The 27,082-nt window shown below is 42.9% G+C and overlaps 1 protein-coding gene across 1 annotated transcript in view; it reads left to right on the forward strand.

The window, feature by feature from the left end:
- The first annotated feature begins 300 nt into the window (after positions 1-300).
- Positions 301-27,082, forward strand: part of GAB2 (GRB2 associated binding protein 2) — a 176,194-nt gene continuing 149,412 nt past the window's right edge. The window contains exon 1 of the mRNA XM_089512955.1: positions 301-672. Coding sequence (XP_089369081.1) covers positions 583-672 — 90 coding nt within the window. The 5' untranslated portion in view covers positions 301-582. The remainder of the gene's footprint in view (positions 673-27,082) is intronic.

Raw genomic sequence — 27,082 nt, forward strand, 5'->3', positions numbered from 1 at the left:
ATTTCCTTCCAAGCCAGTTAGTTTCTGTGCACTTTCCCCTTTTGCAACCCTTGCTGAGCCTGTGGGTCTCCTTGAGCCCCAGGATCCCAGGCAGTGAATGCAATCCACCCAGAAAGCAAGGGATCCAGGCGAGATCCCGAGGAGGAGGAGGCTGCCTGCCCTCCCTTCCTTGCCAAGCCATCCCTCCATCCATCCCTCCACCTTGGCTGCCTGTGTCTGCCCTTTGCAAGAGCTAGGCGTGGCTGGGGATGGCTGGGAAAAGGCAAAGGCAACTAGAGGCAGAGTTTCCTGCTGCTGCTGCTGCTGCTGCTGGCAGAAAGAGAGAGAGAGACCAGAGAGGGAGGGAGGGAGGCAGGGCTGGGCAGTGTCTCTCTCTCTCTCTCTGCTTTTGCTGGAGAGAAGAAGAAGAAGAAGAAGGCGAGCCCCTTGTTTCCCTGCAGCAGCCCCTGCCCTGGCACTGCCTTTGGCACTGTTGGGGCGCCCAGGGTGATGCTGATGCTGGAGGAGGAGGAGGAGGCAGGCTAAGCGGCTGGAGCAGCGGAGGGCTCCCCGGTCTCCCCCGGCGGTGGCCCTGGGCCCGAGATGAGCAGCGGAGCAGGGATCGCCGGAGGAGAGGTGGTCTGCGCCGGGTGGCTTCGCAAATCGCCTCCGGAGAAGAAGTTGCGGAGATACGTAAGTCCCAGGGAGAAAGGAGGGAGAGGAGGAGGAGGAGAAGACAAGATCAGGGGGAGGAGGGGGAGGAGGAAGGCTCATGAGGAAGAGGAGGAGGAAGGAGACTTAGGAAAAAGGTTTATGGTCAAGAGGAAGAGGAGGAAGAAGAAGAAGAAGGTTTGTGGTCAGGAGGAAGAGGAGGAGGAGGAAGAAGAAGACTTAAGATCGGGGGAGGAAGACTTTAGTTCAGGAGGAGGAGGAAGGCTTATGAGAAGAAGAAGAAGAGGAGGAAAAGCAAGGCTTAGGATCTGGAGGAAGGCTCATGAGGAAGAGGAGGAGGAAAAAGACTTAAGATCAGGAGGAGGAGGAGGAGGAGGAAGAAGGCTTATCAGGCAGAGGAGGAAGGTTTATGATCTAGAGGAAGAGGAGGAGGAAGAGGGGGAAGGCTGCTGGCCCGGCGTAGTGCCTTCCTTCCCTCCTTGGGGCGCCTGGAGGTGCCTCTGTCCCTTGGAAACAATGCACTTGGCCACCACTTATTTCTAAAGGTGCTGCACTGCCATCCTCTGGAGTCCTGGGATTTGCCCTTCTTGCCCAGGGCCTTGAGCTGCCTGTTGGGTTCCCAGACTAGAAATCCCAGGATCTGAAAATGGGGTCAAACTGCATGATGACTTCTACAGACTGGATGCACCCTTATTAATGCTAATAATGATGATAATAATCTGGGGTTGCAGAGCGCGGGAACAAGAGGGGCCAAAGAAGGCAGGTTGCTTAGTTGTAGGAGGGATGAGTTCCCTCGCCATCCTTGTGCCACCCGGGAGTATTCTTGGTACCACTGCTACTGCTAATTACTAGTATTACTACTGCTTCATCTTCTTCTTGTGTGCCTCCAAGTCATTTTTGACTTATGGCAACCCTATCACGGGGTTTTCTTCACATGTTTCTTCAGAGATTGTTTTGCCAGTGCTGTTCTCTGAAGCTGAGAGAGTGTGACTTGCCCAAGGTTACCCGGCGGCTTCCACGGCTGAGCTGGGATCCGAACCCTGCTCTCCACTGAAACCACTATACCACACTGACTCCTGCACCGGTTTAGATAGTCTGTAAGCCACTTTAAATCCCATTATTGGGAGGAAAGTGGGCTAGAAATGAATTAATAATAATAATAATAATAATAATAATAATACAGTAATAATAATAAGATGATCGGACAGAGTTAAGGTACTTAACTCCAAGCAACAGTTTCCATACAAGCCAGGAGTATCAGGTGTATTCTTGGTTACTTTAAGCCAAAAGTAACACTCCAACCACAACAACACACTGACTCAACTCATGATTATTATTAGTGCTGATAATCATAATGATTGTTAGTGCTAATAATCTTTATTATTAGCACTAATAATCATCTGGAGTGTCACAGCGATGGCACAAGGACGGCAAGAGAAGGCAGGTGATAATGATGATGAGTGTTAGTATTTTTAACATTTTTTCTCCTTCAAACTGTATTTTATTCTTTTAACATGTGCTTTGTTTTATTATCGTAAAACTTTACTGTTTTAAGGTACCATTTTTGTATGCTTTTCATTGCACTGCTTTTTAATGCTGTGAGCTTCCTCGAGTCCCAATTTTGGGAAAAGGGCAGGACATGAATGATTATTAGTATTACTATGATATGAATTATGCTGTTTTTAACCTCTGTTTTAAGGTTGGTAGTATTTAATTGTTTTTTTAACTTTGTGACCATGGTTTTAGCTCTGTCTTTTTAAAATATTGTAAACCCACCTTGACTCCCATTGTGGGAGAAAGGCAGGATATAAATCCTGGAAATAAATTATTAACAATAACAATAATAATTAGTATTGCTGCTGGTGGTGGTCATCTTTTTAAGAGAGCAGGTCTAAAAGCCCCCCCAAGGATCCAAGAGAAGGGCAGTGTGTGTTTTTTCTTCCCTGGCTCTGGTTGTGTGTTCTTGGTCACTCTATGGCCCTGGTTGGTTGCCATCACTGTGTCACTCCAGATTATTATTATTATTAGCACTAATCATCATAATCATCATCATTATTAGTTGAGTTCTCGCTGGCTTGTCTTGCAAAGATGTTTCCCTGCAAGCCTGGGGTCACCCCCTTCTTTCTGCCCCCTTCCTCTCCCTCTGCCTGGCTGCCCCACAGCTTGTCCTTGGTTGAAGGTTACCAAGCGAGTGGGGATAATGATTGACCAGGGAAGGAAGGGAGTGCGAAACCTCACCAGGCTTGTTTGCCAGCTGCTCCGAGGACAACAAAAGCCAAGGGGATCGATGCGCTGCCTCTCCCCACCCACCCAGCCAGCCAGCCTTCCTTACTATATTGCAAAAGCCTAGTGACCGTGTGCCTTCTAGTCATTCCCGACCTAAGGCCACCCTCTCATTGGATTTTCATGCCAGGTTTCTTCAGAGCAGGTTTGGCATTGCCATCCTCTGAGGCTGAGAGTGTGTGACCTGCCCAAAGTCACCCAGTGGGGATCATGTCCCAGAGGGGGATCGAAACCTTGTCTCCAGACTCTAGGGAGTTTATCAGACAAGGGAAACTGGAAGTATAATCCAATGGCAATCCGAACGCAATCATGGGGTTTAACGTCATTGCGTGATAAACTACCACAATGGCAAGCTATTTTTGGGCAATGGAAAGTCAGTACGAACACAATTCGAATTCATGTGAATGCGTTCTGGCCCCACTTTCTTTTCATTCAAAATTAAGAGAAATTTCTCCCGTGTGATAAACTCCTAGGGGCCACCCTATTCCCAGCCATGAAGCCTAAAGATATGCCTAAATCCAACTCTCTTCCTTGTGCCATTTCACCCACCCTAGGTCACCCTCAAAGATGCACCCACATGCTGGTGACCAGAATTTGAATTCTGGCTTAGCCATGTAAACCCATGGCTGAGCCAGATTGGAACTCCGGTCACCAGTGTGTGGGTGCACCTTTCTGGGTCCAACACTCACACCACTATGCCATGGTGGCTCTTTATTAGGAAAGTGTGTGTGTTGTTTTCCTTCATGTCTTCAATTCCCTTCAGGGGGATTGCTTTTAATGTTAATTTGGGGGGGGGGAGGGAGGGAGTGGGAATCTGGAGTCTAGTGTACTTTTATCTACCGTTTCTGTGCTTTTGATTTTATTGTTTTCTCTTTTTATATGCTGTTACACACTTTGATCCATCACAGGAAGAGGCGGGTTATAAATAAATACTATTATTATTATTATTATTATTATTATTATTATTATTATTATTATTCAAGTCAGTTCCAACCATAAGGTGACCCTATTGTGGGGTTTTCTTGGCAGGATTTGTTCAGAAAGGGTTTGCCATTGAGGCAAAGAGACTGTCTTACTATTGCCCAGTGGGTTTTCACGGCCAAATTAGGAATCAGATCCTGATCTCCAGAGTCCTATTCTAACTTTTAAACCACTAAGCCACATTGGCTCTCAATTAGAAAAGTGTGTATGTTGTGTGCCTTCAAGTCATTTTGGACTTACGGCAACCCTGTCATTGGGTTTTCTTGGCAAGTCTTGTTCAGACAAGGTTCGTCATTGCCATCCTCAGAGGCTGAGAGCATATGACATGCCCAAGGTCAAGCAATGGGCTTCATGTCCGATCAGTGAATCAAATCCTGGTCTCCAGAGTCCTAGTCCATCATTCAAACCACTATGCCATGCTTGCTTTCTACTGGAAAAGTGGGTGTGTTGTGTGCCTTCAAGTCATTTCTGCTTTATGGCAACTCTAAGGTGAACCTATCATTTGTTCAGAGTAGGTTTGCCACTGCCTTCCCCTGAGGCTGAGAGTATGTGGCTTGTCCAAGATCAAGTCAGTGGGTTGCATGGCCGAGCAGCAATCGAACCTGGGTTCCCAGAGGCATTGTTCAACAGACTCTTCCCCAAAAAGTGAGGATGCATAGCTATGTCTGTAGGTCTGGAAGGGGATAGATTTCTGTTGTTGTGGTTTTTGTTGTTGTTTCCAATTTAGGGCGACCCTGAGGCAAATCTATTTTCTTACCAAGTTTCTTCAGAGATGAATTTTGCCCTTGCCATCCTCAGAGTCTGAGAGAGTGTGACTCACCCACTGGGTTTCCAGACCTGGTCTCCAGAGTTAAAACACTAATGTAAATAAAAACTCATTTCATATGGTATATTTATAGATATATTCCATATACTGTTTATTATTATTATTATTATTATTATTATTATTTGTACCTTGCTCCCCCCCCCCCCAAAATTGGGATTCAGAGTGGCTAACAATATAAAAGCATAGTACAATTAAAAATGTACAAAAGGGAATTAAACTACAGTCATCCCTCCACATTTGCGGATTTGATTATTTGTGGATTTGATTGATATATTCTCTCTAGCAATCTCTAGGCCCTCCAGCATGACTCTGCCAGAAGTTGACCATAGCGTCACATTGGAGACCTAGAGATTCCTGAATGTCTGATTAACAATTTGTAAGCCGCTCTCATAGCCTTTTGGCTGAAGAGCGGGGTATAAGCAAATAATAATAATAATAATAATAATAATAATAATAATAATAATAATAATAATCGCTAAGTATTTATACATCCTCCAGTGCAATGCTATGGTCAACATCTACTGGAGGACCTACAAATGCCTAGTAAAGTGTTTTCTCTAGGAATCTCTAGAGATACTTGGGGTATTCAGGGATATGATTCCCCACTTGGCCCTGAAACCCACTGGGTGACCTTGAGCAAGTGACACTCTCAGCCCCAGAGGGAGGCAATGGCAAACCCACTCTGAAGAAACTTGTCAAGAAAACCCTATGATACATTTGCCTTAGGGTCACCGTAAGTTGGAAACGACTTGAAGGCAAATGCAAGCAAGACACACAACACAACCAGACACTCTCCAGATGTTTCAGAACACAACCCTCATAATCCCCCAATCGTTATGGGGTTTGTTGGGTGTTTTTTGCACAACCCTGATCTGCAATGCATTCTGAAATCACTCCTCCCACGCACCTTCTAAAAGTACCGTTTGATGTGTGCGTATGCGTGAGAAAGGTAAACAGCATATTGCAGTACAGTAGAAATGAATTATTAGGCTTCCCTTTCTGGTTGTTTGAAATCTTCAATGTACAGATTTTCTGGGGTGGGCACTGGATATTTGCTGGAGGTGCGGGTGCCTCATGAGCAATAGATTCTCTGGAGTCCAAGCTTTTTCCTTGGAGGTTCTAAAGATCATGACTGTAAAGATTTAAATCTAATTGTTTCCACCACCAGTAGATCCATTTATAGAATAATAGAACCACAGAGTTGCAAGGGCTCTCTAGGTCATCAAATCCAACCATCCAGTCCTTTGCTCAGTGTAAGAAATCCAGCTATAACATCCCCAGCAGATAGCTGTCTGAAGCTGTCCGCTTTCTAAAGAGAAGGAGACACCTCCACCATTCTAAGTAATTGGTTCCATTACCAAAGCACACTTATTGTCAAGACTTTCCTTCTAATGGTCAGTCAAAATCTATCTTTCTGTAGCTTAAAATCATTCGAACTGGACCGAACCTTTATGGCAGCACAGAATAGGCCTGCCTCCTCCTCTATTTAAATCCCTTTAGATATTTAAAGATTGTGTCTCCGCTCTGTCTTCTCTTCACCAAGCTGAACTATGTTCATATGCTTTGTTCTCCATAAACCTTATCCATCTTGTTTGTCCTTCTCTGAGCCTGCTCAACTTGTCTTCAGCTGGCCCTCCACATTTGCAGCTTTGACTTTTGCGGATTTGATTATTTGCGGTTTTGATTAATATGTTCTCTCTAGGAATCTCTATTATTATAATAATTATTATTATTAATCTTTATTTATAGAGCGCTGTAGATTTGCACAGCACTGTACATAAAACAATAAATATATAAGAGTAAGCCTGCCTATAGCGTACAATCTAAGAAATGGCGCAGCCCTGCCAGAAGTTGACCATAAAGTTGTGCTGGAGGACCTAGAAGTTCCTAGAGAAAACACTTCTCTAGGCATTTGGCAATCCTCCAGCATGACTCTATGACCAACATCTGGCAGATGTTGACCAAAGAGTTGTGCTGGAAGACCTGAAGAGTCATAGAGAGGAGTTCTCTTTGGCAAAAAGAATAGTGTTTTTTTTATTTGTGATTTTTCCTCATTCACGGGGGTCCTTCACCTCTAACCCCAGAGAATGTGGAGGGACCACTGTATATCCTTAAAATGAGTCACTGAGAAATGAACCCAGTAGTCTAAATGAGGCTGTATATAGTAAAACTATTATTTCCCTTGATTTTCGACACTGTAGTTCTAGTAATGCAGCTAAATGTTTTTTGCCTTTTGTGCTGCAGCATCACACTACTGGGTCATATTATTCAATTGCTGCATGGGAGATCAACACTTATACTGATCCCATTGATCTCCTAATTGGGACTAGGAGTTGGGATTCAGACTTCACATGTTTTATTTGAAATGTTGAGATATAACCAAATCAACCATAATCCGTATCAAGGTACTTTTAGATCCACTTTGGAGAACCGAAATTTATGGGAAACTGATCCTTGTCCCTTGGCTTCTCATTTTGCCATAAAAAGGGACAAGGATTGATTTCCCATAAATTCCAGTTCCCCAAATGGGAACTAAAATACCTTGATCATAATGTTGATTGATTTGGTTATATCCCTCATTTCCCCCAAACTGGGACATATGGCAGTTTACAAAAGAAGAACAAATGGAGGGAAAAACAAACCCATGAGTGGCACAAGAAGTTACTGTTAAAATACAATGAAACTATGCTGGTATGTTGTGCGTCAAGCTGTTCCTAACTTATGGCAACCCTAAGGTAAAAATATTGTGGGGTTTTCTTGGTGGGCTTTCCCATTGCCTTCCTTTGAGGCTGAGAGAATATGACTTATCCAAGGTCACTTAGTGGGTTTCATGGATATGCCATGTTGCCTCAGTGGATGTTCTTGGCAAGATTAATTCAGAGGTTTTTGCCACTGTCTTCGTCTTAGGCTGAGAGAGTGTGACTGGCCAAAGGTCTCCCAGTGGGTTGCCATGGGTGAGCAGGGATTCGAACTCTGGTCTCCATAGTCATGGTACAAAAACTCAAACCGATACACCACACTGGCTCTCAACTGTGCATAGAATTAAACGATCCATGGATGTGAAGTGACAACAGGTACAGAAAGGCTTAAGAGCTCCAGTAGGTTTGCTCAGACATACGTACTGAGTTCGGTGCATTTATTTCCGGAAATTTGTGATCCAGATGGCAACCTAAGTGAGGTATTATGAATCAGCAGTCTGCAAAGGCCTGTCTTCTGCCTGGCTCGGCTCCATTGCTGCTGATGGTGACGTTGTACCAGCTTGGGTGATGGATGAAAGTGCAGCAGCCTTTCTGCTAAGAACTGGGCTGACTGTATTCTCAGTGCAGTAGTCCAAACTGGCTGTATTTTTCCCCAAACCCCCTGAGACAACTTGCTTTGGATTAATGGTTGTATTAATTAATTAATTATCTATCCCATCTTTCACCCAGCTCTGGAACCTAAGTGACATGCAACCAATGAAAACAAAACATGGTTGGTCCTCTGCATCCACAGATTTTTTATCCACAGATTCAAGCCTCCGTGGCTTGAAAATATTCCAAAAAATATGTACATTCCAAAAAGAAAACCTTGATTTTTGCCATTTTATACAAGGGACACCATTTTATTACACCACTGTATTTAATGAGACTTGAGCGTCCGTGGATTTTGGGGTCCTGAAACCAAACCCCAGCTGATGCCAAGGGCCCACTGTATAGCTAAAATGCCATGAGTACAAATGTTTTGTTAAAATTTAAAATTTGTTTTAAAAACACAAAGCTAAATCCACTTTAAAACACAGAAAAAAAGAGAAAAGCACAGTGTGGTGTAGTGGTTTGAGTTTTGGACTATGACTCTGAAGATCAGGGTTTGAATCCTGACTCAGCCATGTAAACGCACTGGGTGACCATGGGGAAGTCACACTCTCTCAGACTCAGAGGATGGCAATGGGGTCAGCAGAAGTCAGAAATGAGTTGAAGGCACAGAATGACAACAAACAACCTCATTAAAAGCCCTTTCTGCCAGTTGAATTAAGAGCCAAAAGCATGTCCACCATTTCGGATAGATTTTTTAGCTCTTTTGGTTTTTCCTACCATCTGTATGCCGATGACACCCAGCTGTATCTTTCCACCCCTGACCTTTCTCCAAGGCTTGAACAGCAAGTTTCGTCTTGCCTCACAGTTGTCTCGCAGTGGATGCGCCATCGGCGTTTGAAGCTCAACATGTCCAAGACGGAGCTTCTTGTCTTTCCTCCTAAATCCACCTTTCAACACTCCTTTTCTGTCTCTGTGGACAACATTTCTATTCAACCAGTCCAGCAAGCCTGCAGTCTTGGTTTTATCTTTGACTCTCCTCAGATCCAGACCACAGCCAAGGCTTGTCGATTCTTTTTATACAATATTGCCAAAATCCGACCATATCTCTCAGCCTCTACTGCCAAGATCCTGGTCTATGCTCTAGTGATCTCACGACTGGATTACTGTAACATCCTCCTGGCTGGGCTTCCTCTTTCTCACTTCCGTCCTTTAATCTCTGTCCAGCATTCAGCTGCATGCATTATCACTTCCACCCACCACTCTGCCCACATCTCTCCTGTGTTGGCATCCCTTCACTGGCTCCCCCTCCCTTTCCGCATTCAGTATAAGCTCCTGCTGTCGATGTTTAAAGCCCTCCATGGGCTGGCCCCTCCTTACTTATCAGACCTTCTTTCTCCTCACCTTCCCACCAGGGCCCTCCGTTCTGGTAGTCAAGGTCTGCTGTCACAGCCCAGGATTTCCTCTGCCCCATCTCGGATTCGCCCCTTTTCACTTGCTGCCCCTCACTCCTGGAACCTTCTTCCCCCACAAGCAAGAGCCATCACTTCTTTAACCAGCTTCAAAACGGAGCTGAAGACCATCCTGTTCAGAGAAGCCTTCCCAGGCATTGCATAATTGTTGCTTACTATTTGATGTTCTTTTGGTGCCTGTTTATCAAACCATTTCCTGTATTGCTATGTACTGTATATGTATTATCCTACTTGAGAGTATGCATTTTCCCTGGAAAATGATTAACCATCTATTATGAAGCCAAGCCCTCCCTCCAGTCCATCTGCCTTGGTCCAGGCCTCGGAGGTAGAGAGGAACTGCTGGACCTCTTACCCTTTCCCTCCACCACTCTCTTCTCCTTCTGTGTCATGTCTTTTTAGATTGTAAGCCCGAGGGCAGGGATCCATCTAACTAAAAAGATTGTATGTACAGTGCTGTGTAAATTTACAGCGCTTCATAAATAAAGGTTAATAATTTTTAAAGTTCCCACTAAAGCATGGACAGATCATTGCCCTACTGACATCAGTCCCACAACAACTACCTGTTTGTTCCTTTGGTTAGCCCTGACTATATCATTTGTAAAGTTCTTTGTCTTTGACATATGTGGGATAAAAGTAAGATGGATAAAGGTGGGGATGGAAAAATTAAGGGGGAAATGCATTCTCACTGAATCAGTTGGCTTGCCTATGTGTTGTGTGCCTTCATGTCATTTCTGACTTATGGTAACCCTATCATAGGGTTTTCTTGGCAAGATTTATTCAGAGAAGGTTCGCCATTGCCTTCCTCTGAGGCGGAGAGCATGTGACTTGCCCCAGGTCACCTAGTGGGTTTCATGGCCAAGCAAGGAATTGAACCCTGGTCTCTAAAGTCATAGTCCAACACTCAAACCACTATGCCATGCTGGCCCTCTATTATGAAAGTTCTTGGAAAGATTTATTCAAAGGTGTTTGCAACTACCTTCCTCTGAGGCTGAGAGTGTGTGACTGGCCCATGGTTTGCCAGTGGGTTCCTATGGCTGAGTGGGGATTTGAACCCTGGTCTCCTAGAGTCCTAGTCAATTAATTATTCAAACTGCTGTGCCACACTAGTCTAGACCTGATGGCACATAATAAAAACAAGACAGGGGCAGGCAAAGTGGGATCCTGGGGCAGGTCCAGATTGTCAGTGGTTCATTTGGTGCACCTTCACTGGCTTAAGAGCCCATTGCTCTTAAGGTAGGAGAAAAAGGTATAGCTTTCTCCTCCTCCTTCCATTTTTTGGAACACCCCCCCCCCACTTCTTTTATCATCACTATTTTGTGTGTTACTGGACTAGTTGAGTAAAAATGCATGAGGTCAGGCTTTTAGTCCCATTGAATTTGTAGAGTTATAAATAAATGCACACATAAGGATACATATATTTATATGTATATAAACAGAAAAATATAAATAAACAGGAGAATATAAATATAAATATGTACGTATGTATGTACGTATGCATACATATATATTTATATTTATAGAAATATAGAGATATAGTTATACAAATATAAATATATTTATAGAAATATATTTATACACACACATACATATATAGTCGGCCCTCCGTTTTTGCAGGGCATCCATTTCCCCCCGCGAAAACGGAGACTCGCTAACATTCAGGCCCCATAGGCTTGAATGGGGTGCATGCCCACTAGTGTGCATAGGATGTGCGCCACAGGGGCATGCCCCATTGAAATTAACGGAGGTTGCCCCTCCATGAATATTCAAGACCGCAGATATCAAATCCACAAAAACGGAAGGGCGACTCTGTGTGTATGTGTGTGTGTGTTGTTGCTGGTGTTTGTTGTACTTTGTACTTTCATTTATAATATTGATTTTGTTTACTTAATCAGTTTCTGTGCCACCAGTCCCAGAATAGGCCACAGGGATGGAGAAAGGAGGACAGATTTTTGGAATTGTTCAGGGTCCCATCCACCTTAAATGTGGCCATGCCCTGAGGATGTTGGTGGCCCACAAGGCTGTTATTATGGTCCCTGGCCCTTCTACTTTTCATGGACCACCCTTTTTGCTACCTAACCTGCATCTGTTGGATATCTTCAGGATAAGCAATCCATCCATCCCTTTATTTATGTCCCATCTTTCTCCCAGGCTGGGTCTAAACTAAAGAAGGCACCTTACAGAAAAGACAAGCGAATACAATAAAACACATACAGGTAAAAGGACATACAAAATCCAGGCTCACACAGTATTATATAACATCAGAATTAAAACCAATTAAAATCTTATTTTAAAACAGATTAAAAATAATTTGCTTTTGTTTTTGCTGTTATGTGCTGTCAAGTTGTTTCTGACTTATGGCAACCCTATCATGGGAATTGTAGTTTGGTGAGGCACCAGAGCTCAGTGATGGAGAAGCCTAAATGTCTCACCAAACTACAGATCCCAGAATTCCAAAGCATGGAGCCATGGCAGTTAAAGTGATGTCAGACTGCAGTATCTGGGCAGTACGAACACAACCTTAAGAAGCATTAGAAATCATTCACACCTAGAATTGCTGCAGTATTTGTACTGCCTTGGGAACTTTGCCTGACTCTTTTCTGAACAGGTCTAAAGTTTAAATGCTCAACTGAGTTGTTAGATTACTGCAATGATAGAAATTTAGGGAACGAGGGGAAATTTCATTTTGCTATTTTCACTCCCAGCTGCATTAGGAGTGCAAACTATCCAATAATGGCTGGTGTTTTCAATCTTTTTCTGGCTTCCTCTCTCAAAACCTGGACTCTGCTTTTTTAAAATGTTATTCTTTTTTACATATTGATTATTAATATTTAACAATAATACAATATCAGTATTACAACTATTCCCCCCTTTGTTACAAATAAACCTAGTCCCATTTCCAAGCATCCCTCAATTTGTAGTTTGCTGTTGTTGTTGTTGTTGTTGTTGTTGTAGGTCTTCAAGTAACTTTTTAATTATGGTGAACCTATCATAGGATTTTCTTGGCGAGTTTCTTTGAAGGGTGATTTGTCATTGCCACCCCCTGAGGCTGAGAGAGTGTGACTTGCTCAGGGTCATCCAGTGGAGCTGGGAAAATGAACTCGTAGCACACAATAGATATACTGAAAAGCTGTTTTGGCCATTTATACAAACAAAAATCCATCAGGGATATCTTTATTGGCCAATCAAAATGCACAATACACAATACTTATTGGTTGGCCAATAAAGGTATCACTGATGGATTTTTGTTTGTAATAGAAATACCACTCTGTCAAACCTTACATCTGCGATTTTCATTCTATTCCACTACGTATTATAACAGGTTGAATCTCCCTTATCCGAAATGCTTGGGACCAGAACTGTTTCAGTTTTCAGAGTTTTTCGGATTTTGAAATATTTGCATATAGATAATGAGATATTTTGGAGATCAGACCCAGGTCTAATCATGAAGTTCACTGATGTTTCATGTACACCTTAAGTGCATAGTCTGAAGGTAATTTTATACACAATATTTGGAATAATTTTGTGCAGGAAACAAAGTTTGTCTACACCGATTTCTCCCCACCAATATCTCGGCTTTAAAGTTCTGCGTTAAACAAGGGATTTGGCGACACTCGGGTTTGTCTGCTGAGGTGCCGTTCCACGCTGTTTCTCTTACGTTTTTGCATGTGATCTGGAAATATTGTAAAATATTTATAAGCTCAGAGAGAAAACCGTGAGATTTCTCCGGTTACAGTGACCTCCAGGTTCACTAGGAAGGAAAGCAGTGCTGTAGCTGGCATGCATCCTGCAGTAAGAAATCACTTGGAAGAATGAGATCCATTAGCAAAATGAGCAAGAATTATTTTGGCTGGTGAGCGGCCGTAAATGTCTGAGGTGTGTCAGCCCAGAAATGCATAGAACTGGGCCCTCGCAGAGCTTGGAAAACATGGCTAATTTGGATTACAACTCCCAAAGCCCCCCAGCTGGCTAGGGAATTTGGGTGACGTAATGAGAACCAGCGTAGAGTAATGGTTTAAGTGTTGGACTTCAACTCTGGAGACCAGGGTTCAAATCCCCACTTGGCCATGAAACCTACTGGGTGAGTCACGTGCTCTCAGCCTCAAAGAAGGCAATGGCAAACGTCCTCTGAACAAATCTTGCCAAGAAAACCCCATGACAGAGATGCCATAAGCTGGAAAGCACACAATACACATACAGTGAGAGCCAGTGTGGCATAGTGGCTTGAGAGTTGGACTACGACTCTGGAGGGTAGACCAGAGTTAGATTCCCCGATCAGTCATGAAACCCACTGGGTGACATTGAGGAAGTCACAGTCTCTCAGCCTCAGGGGAAGGCAATGGCAGACCTCCTCTGAAGAAAACCCCATGATAGGATTGTCTTAGGTTCACCATAAGCTGGAAAGGAGTTGAAGGCATACAACAACAACATTAAAAAATAACCCAGCTTGGTTGATGGGTACAAGTTGAACCTCCCTTATCCGAAACACTTGGGACCAGAAATATATTGGAGTTTGTATTCGTTTTTTTAAAGATTTTGGAATATTTGTATACACGTAATGAGATGCCCTGGAGATGGGATCGATGTCTAAACACAAAATTCAGTTAAGCGTATACACATTGCCTAAAAGTAATTTTATATGCAATATTTGTAGTAATTTTGTGCACGAAACAGTTTGTGTACATTGAACCTCCAGAAAGCAGAGGTGCCACTGTCTTAGCCTCCATGTGGATAATTTTGGAGTATTTTGGATTTCAGAAGTCCAAGTAAGGGAAACTCACTCTGTAGCAGGAAATGACAGATTCCAGTTTGTTTTCCAGATGTGGGCAGACTCAGAACTTTTAAAATGAGCTCTTTGGGGTGGGGGTGGGGGTGGGGACTACAGCTCCCAGAATCCCCCAACCCCTTTGAAGAATTCTGAGAGCTGTAATCCAAAAACATCTTGTTGTCAGTTGGTGGGCAGCAGTAAATGAGTGAGTCCAGCTTAATTTGATGTGCTTATAGGAACAGCGGGCACATAAGAGCCAGTGTGGTGTAGTGGTTTAAGTGTTGGACTAGGACTAATTTTTCAAGCTCTGGCCTGCAGATGTAGTTCATCTCCATCATTCTCTAAGTAAGCAGATTAACTGCCTCTTTTTGCACTTCACTGCTATGATTTTGCAGCAAGTCCGCATGCATTTTATTCTTTTAACAAGCAATCTATTTAAATGGTCATAATTTAATTCTGTCTTATTGTATCACTTTTCTATGTTTTCAAATTATACTGTGCTTTTAATATTGTGAGCCGCTCTAGGTCCAAGTTCTGGGAAAAGAGCGAGATGATGATAGTAGTGATGATGATGATGATGATGATGATGATGATGATGATCCCTATCTGCCCACTTTTTTTATCCTTGGATAACTTCTTTCTCTCTCCTTCTCTTTCTCTCACTGTCTCTCTTTTAAATAAATGAACTTTGCCTTGATGGATTGGCAATCTGCAGCCATGAGGAGGAGGGAAACCATCTCCCTTTTGAGTTTTTGGAGTGCTGTTGTCATTAGTGTTAATTATTTAATGCCCATTGAATGCTTTGAAGATGCAAAGGGCTTTTCTCCAAGTGCTATGGTTACGATGGTGGTGATGGGGTGATGGTGGTAAGGCAGGGCAAGGAAGAGATCAAAGAGTAACTGGAAGCCATAAAAGCAAAGCTGGACAGCCGCTTTTATAACTAGTCATCTAAATGTCAAAATAAAATTGCAGCGCCTTTGGACTCCGGCAAGATTGTGGGGCCTTTTACAGATTCTGGGAAAGGAGGCTGTAGTTCAGGCAAAGGCTTTGTAAATAAAAAGGAACCCAAGAGGGCATGTCGGGGGGAACTAGGAATTGTTTAGCGTATGTGTTGTGTGCCTTTGACACTAAGGCAAATGTATTGTAGGTGTTTCTTGGCCAGATTTGTTCAGAGAAGATTTGCCATTGTCTTAGGGTTCTTCAAATGCATTTCTTCCAAAAACCAGTGGTCTGTTTGCACCATTTGTAGTGCTATGATTCCTCTTCAGCTGCCATTGCTTTTTCTTGTGGAATTCTGGGATTTGCAGTTAAAGGAATTGTTGTTGTTTGGATTGTTGTTGTTTGCCTTCAAGTTGTTTCCAGCTTATGGCATCCCCAAAGGTGAACCTATCTTGGGGTTTTCTTGGCAAGCTTCTTCAGAGCGGGTTTGCCATTGCCATCCTCTAGGCCAAGAGAGTGTGACTGGCCCAGGGTCACCCAACAGGTTTCATGGTTGAGCCGGGATTTGAATCCTGGTGTCCAGAGTCCCAGTCCAACGCTCAAACCGCTACACCATGAATTACAACTCCCAAAATTCTCCAGATGACTAGGTAATTTGGAGTGATGCAAAGCACCAGCAATGTAACTAAGTACCAGTAGTGCCTCACCAGACTGCAAATCCCAGGATGGATGCAGCCATGGCAGTTCATAACTGTGTAGCATGAAAAGGCTAGTACTTTTCTACTATTAAGAAGCTCTTACCAGCAGGTTCTTTTTAAGGTTTAGTTGGAATCTCCTTTCTATAATCTGAATCCATTTACCCACAAGTTTTGCATTTCTGTGACTATTCATATAGTCTGATTATAAAGGTCCTTCCTGGGCAACACTTCACTCCATGCATCTGAGAAGGTAGATTAAGTCTACGAAAGCTTATGCTACAACTTCTTTCACACAAAGATGTCTCAAAGGTGCTACAAGATCCCTTTGCATGCTGAATTTGGAGCATGTTTTTCCATCTTCCACATGACAGTTTAAATGTTGCTATCATTATCACCTCTCTATCTTTTTCTTCTTCAAAGTAAACATACCTAACTCCCTAAACTGTTCCTGAAAACACTTGGTATCCAATTCTTGGATTATCTTGTTCCTCTTCCTCTGTACATACCCAACTTGAAGCCCATTGTGGGATAAAGGTGGGATATAAATCCTTGAAATAAATAAATAAATAAAAATACATATGCCATTTTATTAATATCCTTCTTAAACTATGGGGCCCAGAACTGGACACCCTGTGCCTGGAAGTCTGACCAAAGTGCAATAGAAGTACTATAACTTCCCTTTCCTAGCTGTGTACTTTAGACATCTTGGAGTTAAAAACATACAAACAGAAATGTTCATATTAATGTAGCTGAATTCAACATCTGATGTGTGGGTGTTTCTTTGAAGTTTTGCAAAAAGCCAGGATGGTAATAGTAATAATAATAATAATAATAATACAGTAGTATACATATTAGGAGAGAACATTCAGTTTGCAAGCTTTCCGTTCCAAAAATGATTACCTGTCAACGCTTGGAAATCAAGTTGCTTGCAAAGTAATGACACTTAGTTGACTTCTGTGTAAATACCTTGGCAAGCATGAATAGGTTTAAAGAGGGAGAGAAAAATAAAATGTTGCTTTCTTGTGGCTCTCATCCAAGGAAAGGGCACCGACTACCTGAGCTGGTGTAATTTTGCAGGAAAGAGAGCATGCATGGTTTGCATTCTGATTTTTGTTTTGAAATTTAGGAGCGGGGAGGGATCTTTGGTCAGGGAAGTGTCAAAATCGACTTGGAATGCTTTTCTATAAAACCTAATATGTGCAAGCCACATTTCCCCCCCTGTACAACATAATAGCAAATTGGCAGATGTTGAGAACTGTGTGGGTGGACATGACCGGAGTCCAGAGGTGGGGTGGTTGCAGGTCACAGTGTGGGAGTGCAGGGTTGAGGGAGTGCCGTTTTGGCCTTGGGTTGCCAGTTCTGACATTGTTAAGAAGTACAGCAACAAATCTCACTGGCTGAATGAATGGTAAATACTGTAACAAGCTAAGAAAACCTTCCTGACTTGATAAGTTCATTCTCGCCGGCTCAATGAATTCTTTTAGGCAAGCTGCTCTCTGTGAGCCTCAGCCCAACGCTCCATGGGAAATTAATTCTAACCTACCTTACAAGGTTTCAGCTGGATTCTCCCTGTGAAATACTTTGAAGATTTCGCTGATATAAAGCAATGATAAGTGTAGTACAGCATGCTGTTAATGTTCTTACCCTTATCACTCCAGATCAAAAGAAGTGTTTGCTTCACCCAGAAACCTGTTTCGAAGGCTAGTCACCCAGAATGCTCAGGTTTCTATCTTTTTAAAACATGAATTCTGAAATTTCTTAAGACAGATGTAAACCTGACCTTCCTTTTCAGTCTAACGTCTAATCTGCACTGCAGAAATAATGCTGTTTGGCACTGCTTTAACTGCCATGGTTCAGTGTTATGGGATTTGTAGTTTTATTCTGTCAGAGAACTCTGATGGCACAACAAACAACAAATCCAAGAATCTCATAACGTTGAGCCATGACAGTTAAAGTGGTGTCAAACTGTATTATTTCTGAGGTGCAGTTGCAGCCTAAGAGCAAGAAACTATACATTATACCAGGGGTGAGGAACTTGTGGACAGCAACTTCCAGTTGGAGTCATGCTCCAAATGGAGGGCATTTTGTAATTCCTCCTGGATAGAAGGGTGAAATGTAGAACCGGTCCTGGAAAAGGAGGATGTCTGGTCATCTTGTGATACATGGCCAATATGGCTAGTCCTGGGTATGTTTTCTGGATGTAAGATACCACATTTCAGCCACATCAAGGAAAATCTAGAGAGAGGGCCAGTGAACTGGTGGGACTTTACCAATTGAAGTTTCTACTTCCAACAGATGTAAAACATTTTTCATAAAAAAAATTGGACTACATCTGACATGTTTTACCAAAGCAGTTCCTAAGAAATGTTTCCTGATGCAAAAACATGGAGGGTTTCCTTAGAAATTCAGTGCTCCCTACCTAACAGAGGAGCTTATGACTTCTCAAAGGACTATGGCAACTTGGATCTCAAGAGACTCATCTCTTTATCTCTTGCAAATAGGACTTTAAAAATATACCTGGAGTATCCACATGGCCAGAAGGAGAAGGGGCTAGACTGCATGAGCAACAAAACCTGAACTGGGAATAGCAACATCTTGAAAAAATGCAGGCTTGAGATTAACATCGTCATTTTTCTTTTTTTCTCCTGTATGATTTTTAACATCTTTATTTGATGAAGAAGCCAGTGGAGCTTGGAATGCTTGCACCATGAATTTTGTGCAATTTGGTTGGCCAATAAAGGTATCACTGTTTTGTGGATTTGGTATGTTATTGTACTTTTTTGCTACATGGCCGACCTGGCTGCCCCTGGATACATATCAGGAGTGGTTTGTTTTCACTGCTCACACAATAAGGGCCTCAATCGTACGTCTTTTTTAAAAAAAACGGAAGCAGTGTGAATAACCTCGCTCACTCATTCCGGGTTTGTTATTCACACCACAGAACTGCATCTTTGCAAGAACCCCTTCACATGCGAGCACACTTCCCTTGCCCTCATACCCGAACAGAGAGGTGTTGGCATCCCTTTTTCTCTCCCCCCTTTTCTTCTCTCTTTCCTTTTTCCTCCCCAGCGGCATCTGTTACACTTCTCAACCGCATGGACTGTCGATGATGTGAATGCATTCGAAACCCGTTAAAGGCATGGAAAGTTTTATCCCAAGTCTATTCGGATCTATTCTCATTGTTGTTCACATAGCCGACAATGCAACCCTTTTGTAAAAACTTGGGGGAAAGCCTGATATCAATTTTCCTGGGGTAAGTGGGATTTTTGGCAGGCTCCTTCCCCCCAAAAAACTTAATTGAGTGCACACAGGATGCGTGTGAACAACAAAGATTCATCCTGGATTATTTTCATCATGTGAATATAATCCCAAGGTCTCCAGGGTTTTGTTGCATGAGCAAAAGGTGCATCTTGCAAACAGTGCAAGTGGCAAATAAGAGCTATCCTGTCTGACTGTGCCCATGGGCTTTGGGATCATTCATTCTACAGCAGCAACTTGAGTGAGAAGGAACATGCAATCCTGTAGAAGAGGAGATGATGGAATGCAGCTGCTCCCTGTCCTGACATCCTGACATCACACCCTCAGCCTTTGACCTGTGAAACAATGAGCTTCTTCATTTGGTATCATCCTGTGCTCTTCCCATTGGAAATTCAGATTTGATACGAGTGTAGCAGACATGCTTGCGAGAGGAATTGGGGGTGGGAGAGGTATGGGGAGAGACTCGAGGCATAATCAGCCATAGAATTCAAAAATGATGTTTTTCCTGCCAGCTTCCTGTCAAATCTGGGACTTATTTGTGAGCATAATGTTTAAAAAGCTGCCAAAAAAGCTTCTTAAAAAAAAATAGAATGGAGACGCTATTTTTTTGTAAAAAGGAGGAAGATACACAAATGTCGATCATGTTGAAAGCAAGGATATTCAGGGATTGATTCCAACATGTCCCTTCGTGGAAGAGGTATTTTAAAGGTTGTTTTTCTGGAAGAAAATCTGTGGGTGCTCACATGGGAAACGTAAGATTGTGGCATTTAAAAAAATCATGTGAATTTTTCGAGAAAGAACATGAACGGGGATGGCAAGAATGCGATTCTAGTCCCTGGTTGGTAAGGAGAGGAATCATCCAGGGAATGCTGTCCCAGATCTTTGTGATCTCACTGGATCAAAAAAAAAAAAAGGGGGGGGGAGGATTTAGTGGTGCTCTGTCTCAAAGAGGGGAAAAAACTTAGGGAACATATGCAATTTATATTGGTTTTCCTACCTCCCATCTTTGACCATGGGACTGCTGCTTGGCAGATGCAGACTCAAGTTCCCACCATGAAACTTGCTGCGTGATCCTCAGGCTGCCCTACCTTACAGAATTGTTTTGATGACAATGGCAAGGACATCTTGAGTTCATTGTGGGAAAGGCATGATTAGTTGCTTCATAGAGAATCCAATCAAGACCTCCAAAGAAAGAAAGTGAACCACCCTCCAATGCAGTCCATTCCACTGTTGAACAGCTCTTCCAATAAAAAAAGCTCTTTGTAATGTTTCGGTGAAATATCTTGTAATTTGAATCCATAGATCCGAAAACCCAAAACAAGCTTCCTTTATGCAGTTGTTGCTCTTGTGTACATTCAGGCCATTTTCTCACCTATGGAGACCTTAAGGCAACCCTACCAAGGGGTTTTCTTGGCAAGTTTCTTCAGAGGGGATTTGCCATTGCCATCCTTTGAGGCTGAGAGAGTGTGTCTTACTGAAGGTTTATAAGGCTGAGGCAGGATTCGAACCCTGGTCTCCAGAGTCATAGTCCAACACTTAAACAACTACACTATGTTGGCTTATGTCTAGATGACATTGCTCCAGATTTTTAAAGATGGGGATCATGTCACCTCTTAGTATTCCCATCTTCAGGCTAAACATACCCATCTCCCTAGGATGTTCCTCATAAGGCTTGGTTTCCCGTATTCTGAGAGCATTGACAGGAATATGCATTTAGTGTTTTCAAATGCAGTGAGTAATAGCCTATATTACACTTGGTGAGCTTTTGCGGCCTATTATACTTCTTCGAGTGGTGACTTTATAGGCAGCTGCCATTTGTTCTCTGTTCAATTGCAAAAACCCTGTGTAATGCCATGGCATTTGATGATCTATGAATAGAGTTGTGGAGGTCTTCAGGTGAAATTGCATGTGAAAGGGATTGTTTACTTTCTAAATCGAGTTGCCTACTGCCTGTTCTGTAGTGGTTTTGAGAAAAGAGAGGCTTCCTCACACGTCCACGGTCATATAGGCTGCCGCTTGTCCTTACATGTCTTGAAAGGGCACAAGGACTCGAAAGAAAGATAAATCCTCCTCTGGTCAGCGTTGAGCATGACCCTCCATGAGTAATGGATCCAGAGCTAAAAATGAACATGATTTTCCATGAGCAGAAGCTGCACTCAGAGAGAGTAATGGAGCCACGTACAGCTGTGCGATCTATTGCGGGGAGACGAGAATAGCTCCAAACATGCTTGTCGGCTTCAGTCTCATCAGCAGTAACTTTCTCAATTAGCATTGGTACACATGGCTCTCATGCACAGGCTGCTTGTGAGCACACTTCACAGTGTTTTGCTGCCATGTAGAATGGACGGGAATCATGTGGCCTTTGGGGCCAATATGGCCTTTGGCGGGGGTCCAGTGTGGCCCCTTCGGACCCCGGTGACCTCTCAAACCCTCCGGTGTCCCCCGTCTAAAAATTAGCTTTGAAAGGATTCCAAAACTGTTGAAAATGCTCTGCAGAGGGATTTTTATCTTCTTTGGGTAAGGGTACCACGAAACATCAAGACACTTTCCTCACAAAACAGAATGGCCCTAACATTGTCCACACGTCACTTCTGGTCACTCAAAAGGGCAGCCATTTTTTAAATATTTGCATGTTAGGTGCAAAGAAACAGGCTTCTGAGATAATTTTATCCAAATGTTTGGTCTCTTTTGTTTTATGCTTGGCCAAGCTGGCACCCATGATGACATGGTGGGGCCTGCTGGAGCTCCACAAGTTATCAAAATGGGACTGTGAAACCCTCCATGTTTTACAGCATGTCCATCACTGCCATATAGCAAGATCACAGCTTTGAGAAGTTACCTTGTTGGGTAGGTGTTTTGGGGTGTTGCAGTCCAAAAACCTAACTTCCCCAAATTCTCAGCAAGATCATAGAACCAAGATGGACATAACATTTTCTGCTTGATGGCGACAGTTCTCCTGCTCTCTAAACAAAAATATTTGTCCTCAGAACCAACTCTATTAGTAGGCAAGAGGAGGCATTCACCTTATGTGGTAGATTTTGTGAAGTGACTACAAGGTATTATGAACAGGCTGCCCAAGGTTGTAGCTGTGGGAGGGGGGATATGGGGGTTTCCCCCAATAAGATTACTCTGTCTCCAGTGAAGTTTTCCTTCAGTCTCCAAATGTCTAAAACATTGGAAATCATTCATAGAATCATAAAATCATAGCATTGGAATAATAGAATCATACCATCATAGATTTGGAAGAGACTTCAAGGGCCATTCAGTCCAACTCCCTCCTATGTAGGAATCCAGTATCAAAGCACGCCAGAAAGATGGCCATCCAGCCTCTGTTTAAAAACCTACAAAGAACAAGACTCCACCACTCTCTGAGGGAGTGTTTTCCAATGTCAAACAGCTCTTACTGTCATGAGGTTCATCCTAGTGTTGAGCTAGAATCTCTTTTCCAGTAGCTTGCATCCATTGTTCTGGGTCCTTTTCTCCCAAGCAGCAGAAAACAAGCTTGCTCCATCTTCAATATGACACCACTTCAAATAGTTAAACAGGCCTATCATATCATCCCTTAACCTCCTCTTCTCCAGGCTAAACATACTTAGCTCCCCAAGTATCTCTTGATAAGGCATGGTTTCCAGACCCTTCACCATTTTAGTGGCCCTCCTCTGAACAAGGCATGGTGTCCAGATCCTTCACCATTTTGGTCACCCTCCTCTGAACATACTCCAGCTTGTCAACATCCTTTGTGAATTATGGTGCCCAGAATTGGACACAGGATTCCATGTGACGCCTCAACAAAGCAGAAGAGAGTGGCACTGTTACTTCCCTTGATCTAGACACTATACTTCTATTGATGCAGCCTAGAATCACATAGAATCGAAAAGACCTCAAGGGCCATAAAGTCCAACTCCCTGCCATGCAGGAATACACAGCCAAAACACCCGATAGATGGCCATCCAGCCTCTGTTTAAAAACCGCCAAAGAAGGAGACTCTACCACACTTTGAGGGAATGTGTTCCACTGTCTAACAGCTCTTGCCCTAGGCCAAGGTGGGCAGCTATGGAAGGCGGGGGGGGGAATTAATCACCTCCCCCCGCCTTCCATTGTTGCAAAATGTAGGATGTTCAAGGAAAAAAATGTAGGGTGTTCCAAAATGAAAGCTAAAAACATGAATCTGAACATCAATTCGTGCTCCTTAGGTCGTGCTCCAAATGGAGGACTTTTTGGAATTCCTCCTGGACAGAAGGTTGAAATGTAGAATGTGTCTTGGAAAGGATGGATCTCTGGTCACCCTGGCCCAGAGTGGACCCCAAATATAGTTGGGGTGCACCCCATGTCTCCTACAAGGCATTTGGGGAGTAAACATTTTTTTGGGGGGGAAATTGCAATATTGCATTAAAACAGCCCCAAGAGTTGCATACAGCCAGAGAGCTGTACTTTGGCCACTCCTGCTCTTTGCAGAATACAGAATAGGAGGTTTGTGGCCATGTGGAAAAACCTGCTGACATGAATGGAGAGTCTTACGGGTCTTACTGGGGACGCCAGCCAATTTTCATTGGGAACTGCTGCTCTTTCAAAAAGCTGGATATGGTGGTGGAGGGGGGGACTGAGATCGGAAGGAGGAAGCCATGGAATCGTGCTGACTTTGACTTGTGTCGCTGTGAGGCAAGAGATAATCTTTTTTGGAAAGCAGCTTTAAAAATAGGGGACTCATGGGACTGTTGGTAATAGCCCTGAAACCTAGGAGACATCATAACGATGTATGGAATATTTTTGTTTGCCGCACGTGATATCCTTCCTCCTAGAGTCATTTGTTTTCAGCTGTGCTTCTCTTGGAAGTGCAAAATTTATGCGAAGAAAACTCTGCACATGGGAAAATTTAGGGCAAATCAATAGGATGCAAACAAGGAGTGTGGTTTTTTTCAAAGAAATATATTTGCAGTATTTTAATGTCTTTCTGGCACAGCTATCAAGTCAACGTAAGGCATACAGTATTGTTGTTAGGCATGATATGGAATAAACAAACAAGGCAGTGGATGTGTGTGAATACAGGTTGAGTCTCCGTTATCTGGAATTCTGAAATCCAGAATATTCCAAAGTGCAAAATTGTGCACATGGCCGGCTGAGATAGTGACACCTTTGTTTTCTGATGGTTCAGTGCACACAAACCTTTGTTTCATGCACAAAATTGTTCAAAAATATTGTATATACAATTACCATCAGTCCATTTGTGTAATAACAGAAACATAACCAAACATAACATAAATATAACCAAACATAAATGAATTTTATGTTTACAACTGGATCCTTTCTCCAGGATATCTCATTACATATATGGAAATATTCCAAAATCCAAAAAACTCCCAAAATCCAAAACACCCCTGGTCCCAGGTTTTTTGAATAAGGAAGACTTAACCTGTATGTTCAGTTCACAATTGTAAGTCTTTCTTTTTAATGTGTAATTCTGAAAATTCCTGCAAAAGCAAAGTTGCACAGTGAAAAAGGACATTAGTTAACCACAAATATTTTCTTAAGCTTGACTCCTTTAGCAAAAAAATATAATAGAGGCAGAAATGACATGGAAAGTATAGAGATTTACTCCTTTAGTGTGAGCACAAACAGTTATGCTTGCCAGAATTTTGTGAGTTCTTTGGCATTGTTTTCCTCTTTTACATCATTCATTACGTGCCCCTAAGTTGTATCTTCAGTTTATCCACAGGTTATATCAAAATCCATAGTTTTGGCCCCCAAACCTGCCTTTGACTTATACTTGAGGTCAATTTATAGTCAAATATATACAGTATGTACAATCTGTAGTGTGACCTACAACATACATGTACCATGTAAAAAATTCCCAGATGGTAACACTTACATTGCATCCATATTATGGAAATAATCCAGTTTGGCACCATTGTAACTGCCATGGCTCAATGCTATGGGATTTTTGGAACTGTAGTCTGTTGTGGCACCAGAGCAAAGCTCTGATGCCACAACAAACTACAATTCCCAGAAATCCATAGCATTGAGCCATGGCAGTTAAAGTAGTCTCAAACTGGATTGTTTCCTCAGTGTGGATGCAGCCTGAATATTCCAGCAACCAGTGTAATAAAAATTATGTAAACATAAATTATTCCAGCATGATGGCATTGTTCCATACAGAACGAAGCACCCACCAGCAACTGATACCCAGCAGTTAAGAGAAACAGAGATAGGACAGGGAGGTAGGATGACAAATTCCGGTCCCCCATTTGAGTGCAGGAAGAAGCGACTTTTCTTTTTCTTTACAGGCCTGTGTTTTATATAACACAGGGCTTCACATCATCTTAACAAGGCCCATTGATTGCCTGCTAGCCTGACCTAAATTACTGTCCTTTTCATTTCAGGCAATTCGTTCTTTAGCCTAGCATTCCCCCTCCCTCCCTCCATCTCTCTCTTTTCTCCCCTTCTGTGTTGGAGTGGTGGGGAAGGCAGCACAGAGGAGTGGAGAAACTAAATCTAAAATCCTGTTGGCAAAGCTGGACAGTGAAGAAAGCTAATGGTGGTGGTGGGGGGGAGAAAATCTCATTTCAAATGTGTTGCTGGAGAAGAGTTCTAGGGATATCGTGGACTGCTAAAAAGACAAATGAATGGATCCCAGAGCAAATCAAGCCTAGGGTTGCCATAATTGTTGTCCTGGGTTTTAGTGGACGATTATGGCAACCCTAATCAAGCCTGAACATGACTAAACAGAGACTGTCGTATTTGGAGCATACAATGGGAAGACATAGAATTGTAGGGTTGGAAGAGACTCCAAGGACTACCCAATGCAACACAGTCCAAGCACTCCTTATAGATGGCCATCCCTCCTCTGTTTAAAAAGGCCTTCTTCTGTGTCCCGTCCGCCAGAGCAATATTCTGTATGAGGACATGGAAGAGGGCCTTCTTGGCTGTGACACCCCAGTTATGGAACTTCTTCCCCTTGGAGACCCAATTGGCGCCAACATGGCTGCTGTTTAGGTGCCAAGTGAAACGCGGTTGTTTTTGAAAGCTTTGGGGGGCTAATTGATTTTACTAAACCCTCCCATGAGCTTTCGTAGATTTGGGTTTTACCATTTGAAACAAGGGACACCATTTCACTGTGCCCTTGCATTTAATGAGCATTGAGCATGAACAGATTTTGGTATCCAAACCCCAGCAGATAGCAAAGGCCCACCGTATACTATTTTAAAATATGTAAACTCTTATAATGTCTTTTTAATTTAATTGTTTAACATGCTTTTAGCCTTTTAAAATTATTTTAATTACTTATTGTTGTTAACTGTCGTGAAGTCAGCTTTGGCTTATGGCAATCATATGAATGAGAGACCTCCAAATAACCCTGCCATCAACAACCCTACTAAGATCTTGCAGACACAGGGCCATGGCTTCTTTGATAGAATCTACCCGTCTGTGGTGCAGTCTTCCTCTTTTCCTGCTGCCATCTACCTTCCCAAGAATTATTGCTTTTTCTAGTGCAGTGGTTCCCAACCTGTGGGTCGGGACCCATTTGGGGGTCGAACGACCCTTTCACAGGGGTCACCTAAGACCATCCAAAAACACATATTTGCATATAGCAATGAAAATAATTTTATGGCTGGGGGTCACCACAACATGAGGAACTATATTAAGGGGTTGCGGCATTAGGAAGGTTGAGAACCACTCTTCTAGTGAGTGCCTTTTCTTATCATCTGCCCAAGGCACAACAATCTCAGATTAGCCATTTTAGCTTCTAGGAAGAGTTCGGGCTGGATTTGCTCTGTTGTTATTGTGTGTCTTCAAGTCATATCCAATTTAGGGAGACCCAGCCTAAGGTAACCCCTATCATTGGGTTTTCTTGACAGATTTCTTCAGAGGGGGTTTGCCATTTGTGATGTCCTGCCAGGACTGATTAACTTTCCCCTGCATTT

Source organism: Sceloporus occidentalis, unplaced genomic scaffold (assembly GCF_023333645.1).
Source record: "Sceloporus occidentalis isolate IW3139 unplaced genomic scaffold, rSceOcc1.0.p SCAF_2, whole genome shotgun sequence".
In the NCBI taxonomy this organism is placed as follows: Eukaryota; Metazoa; Chordata; class Lepidosauria; order Squamata; family Phrynosomatidae; genus Sceloporus; species Sceloporus occidentalis.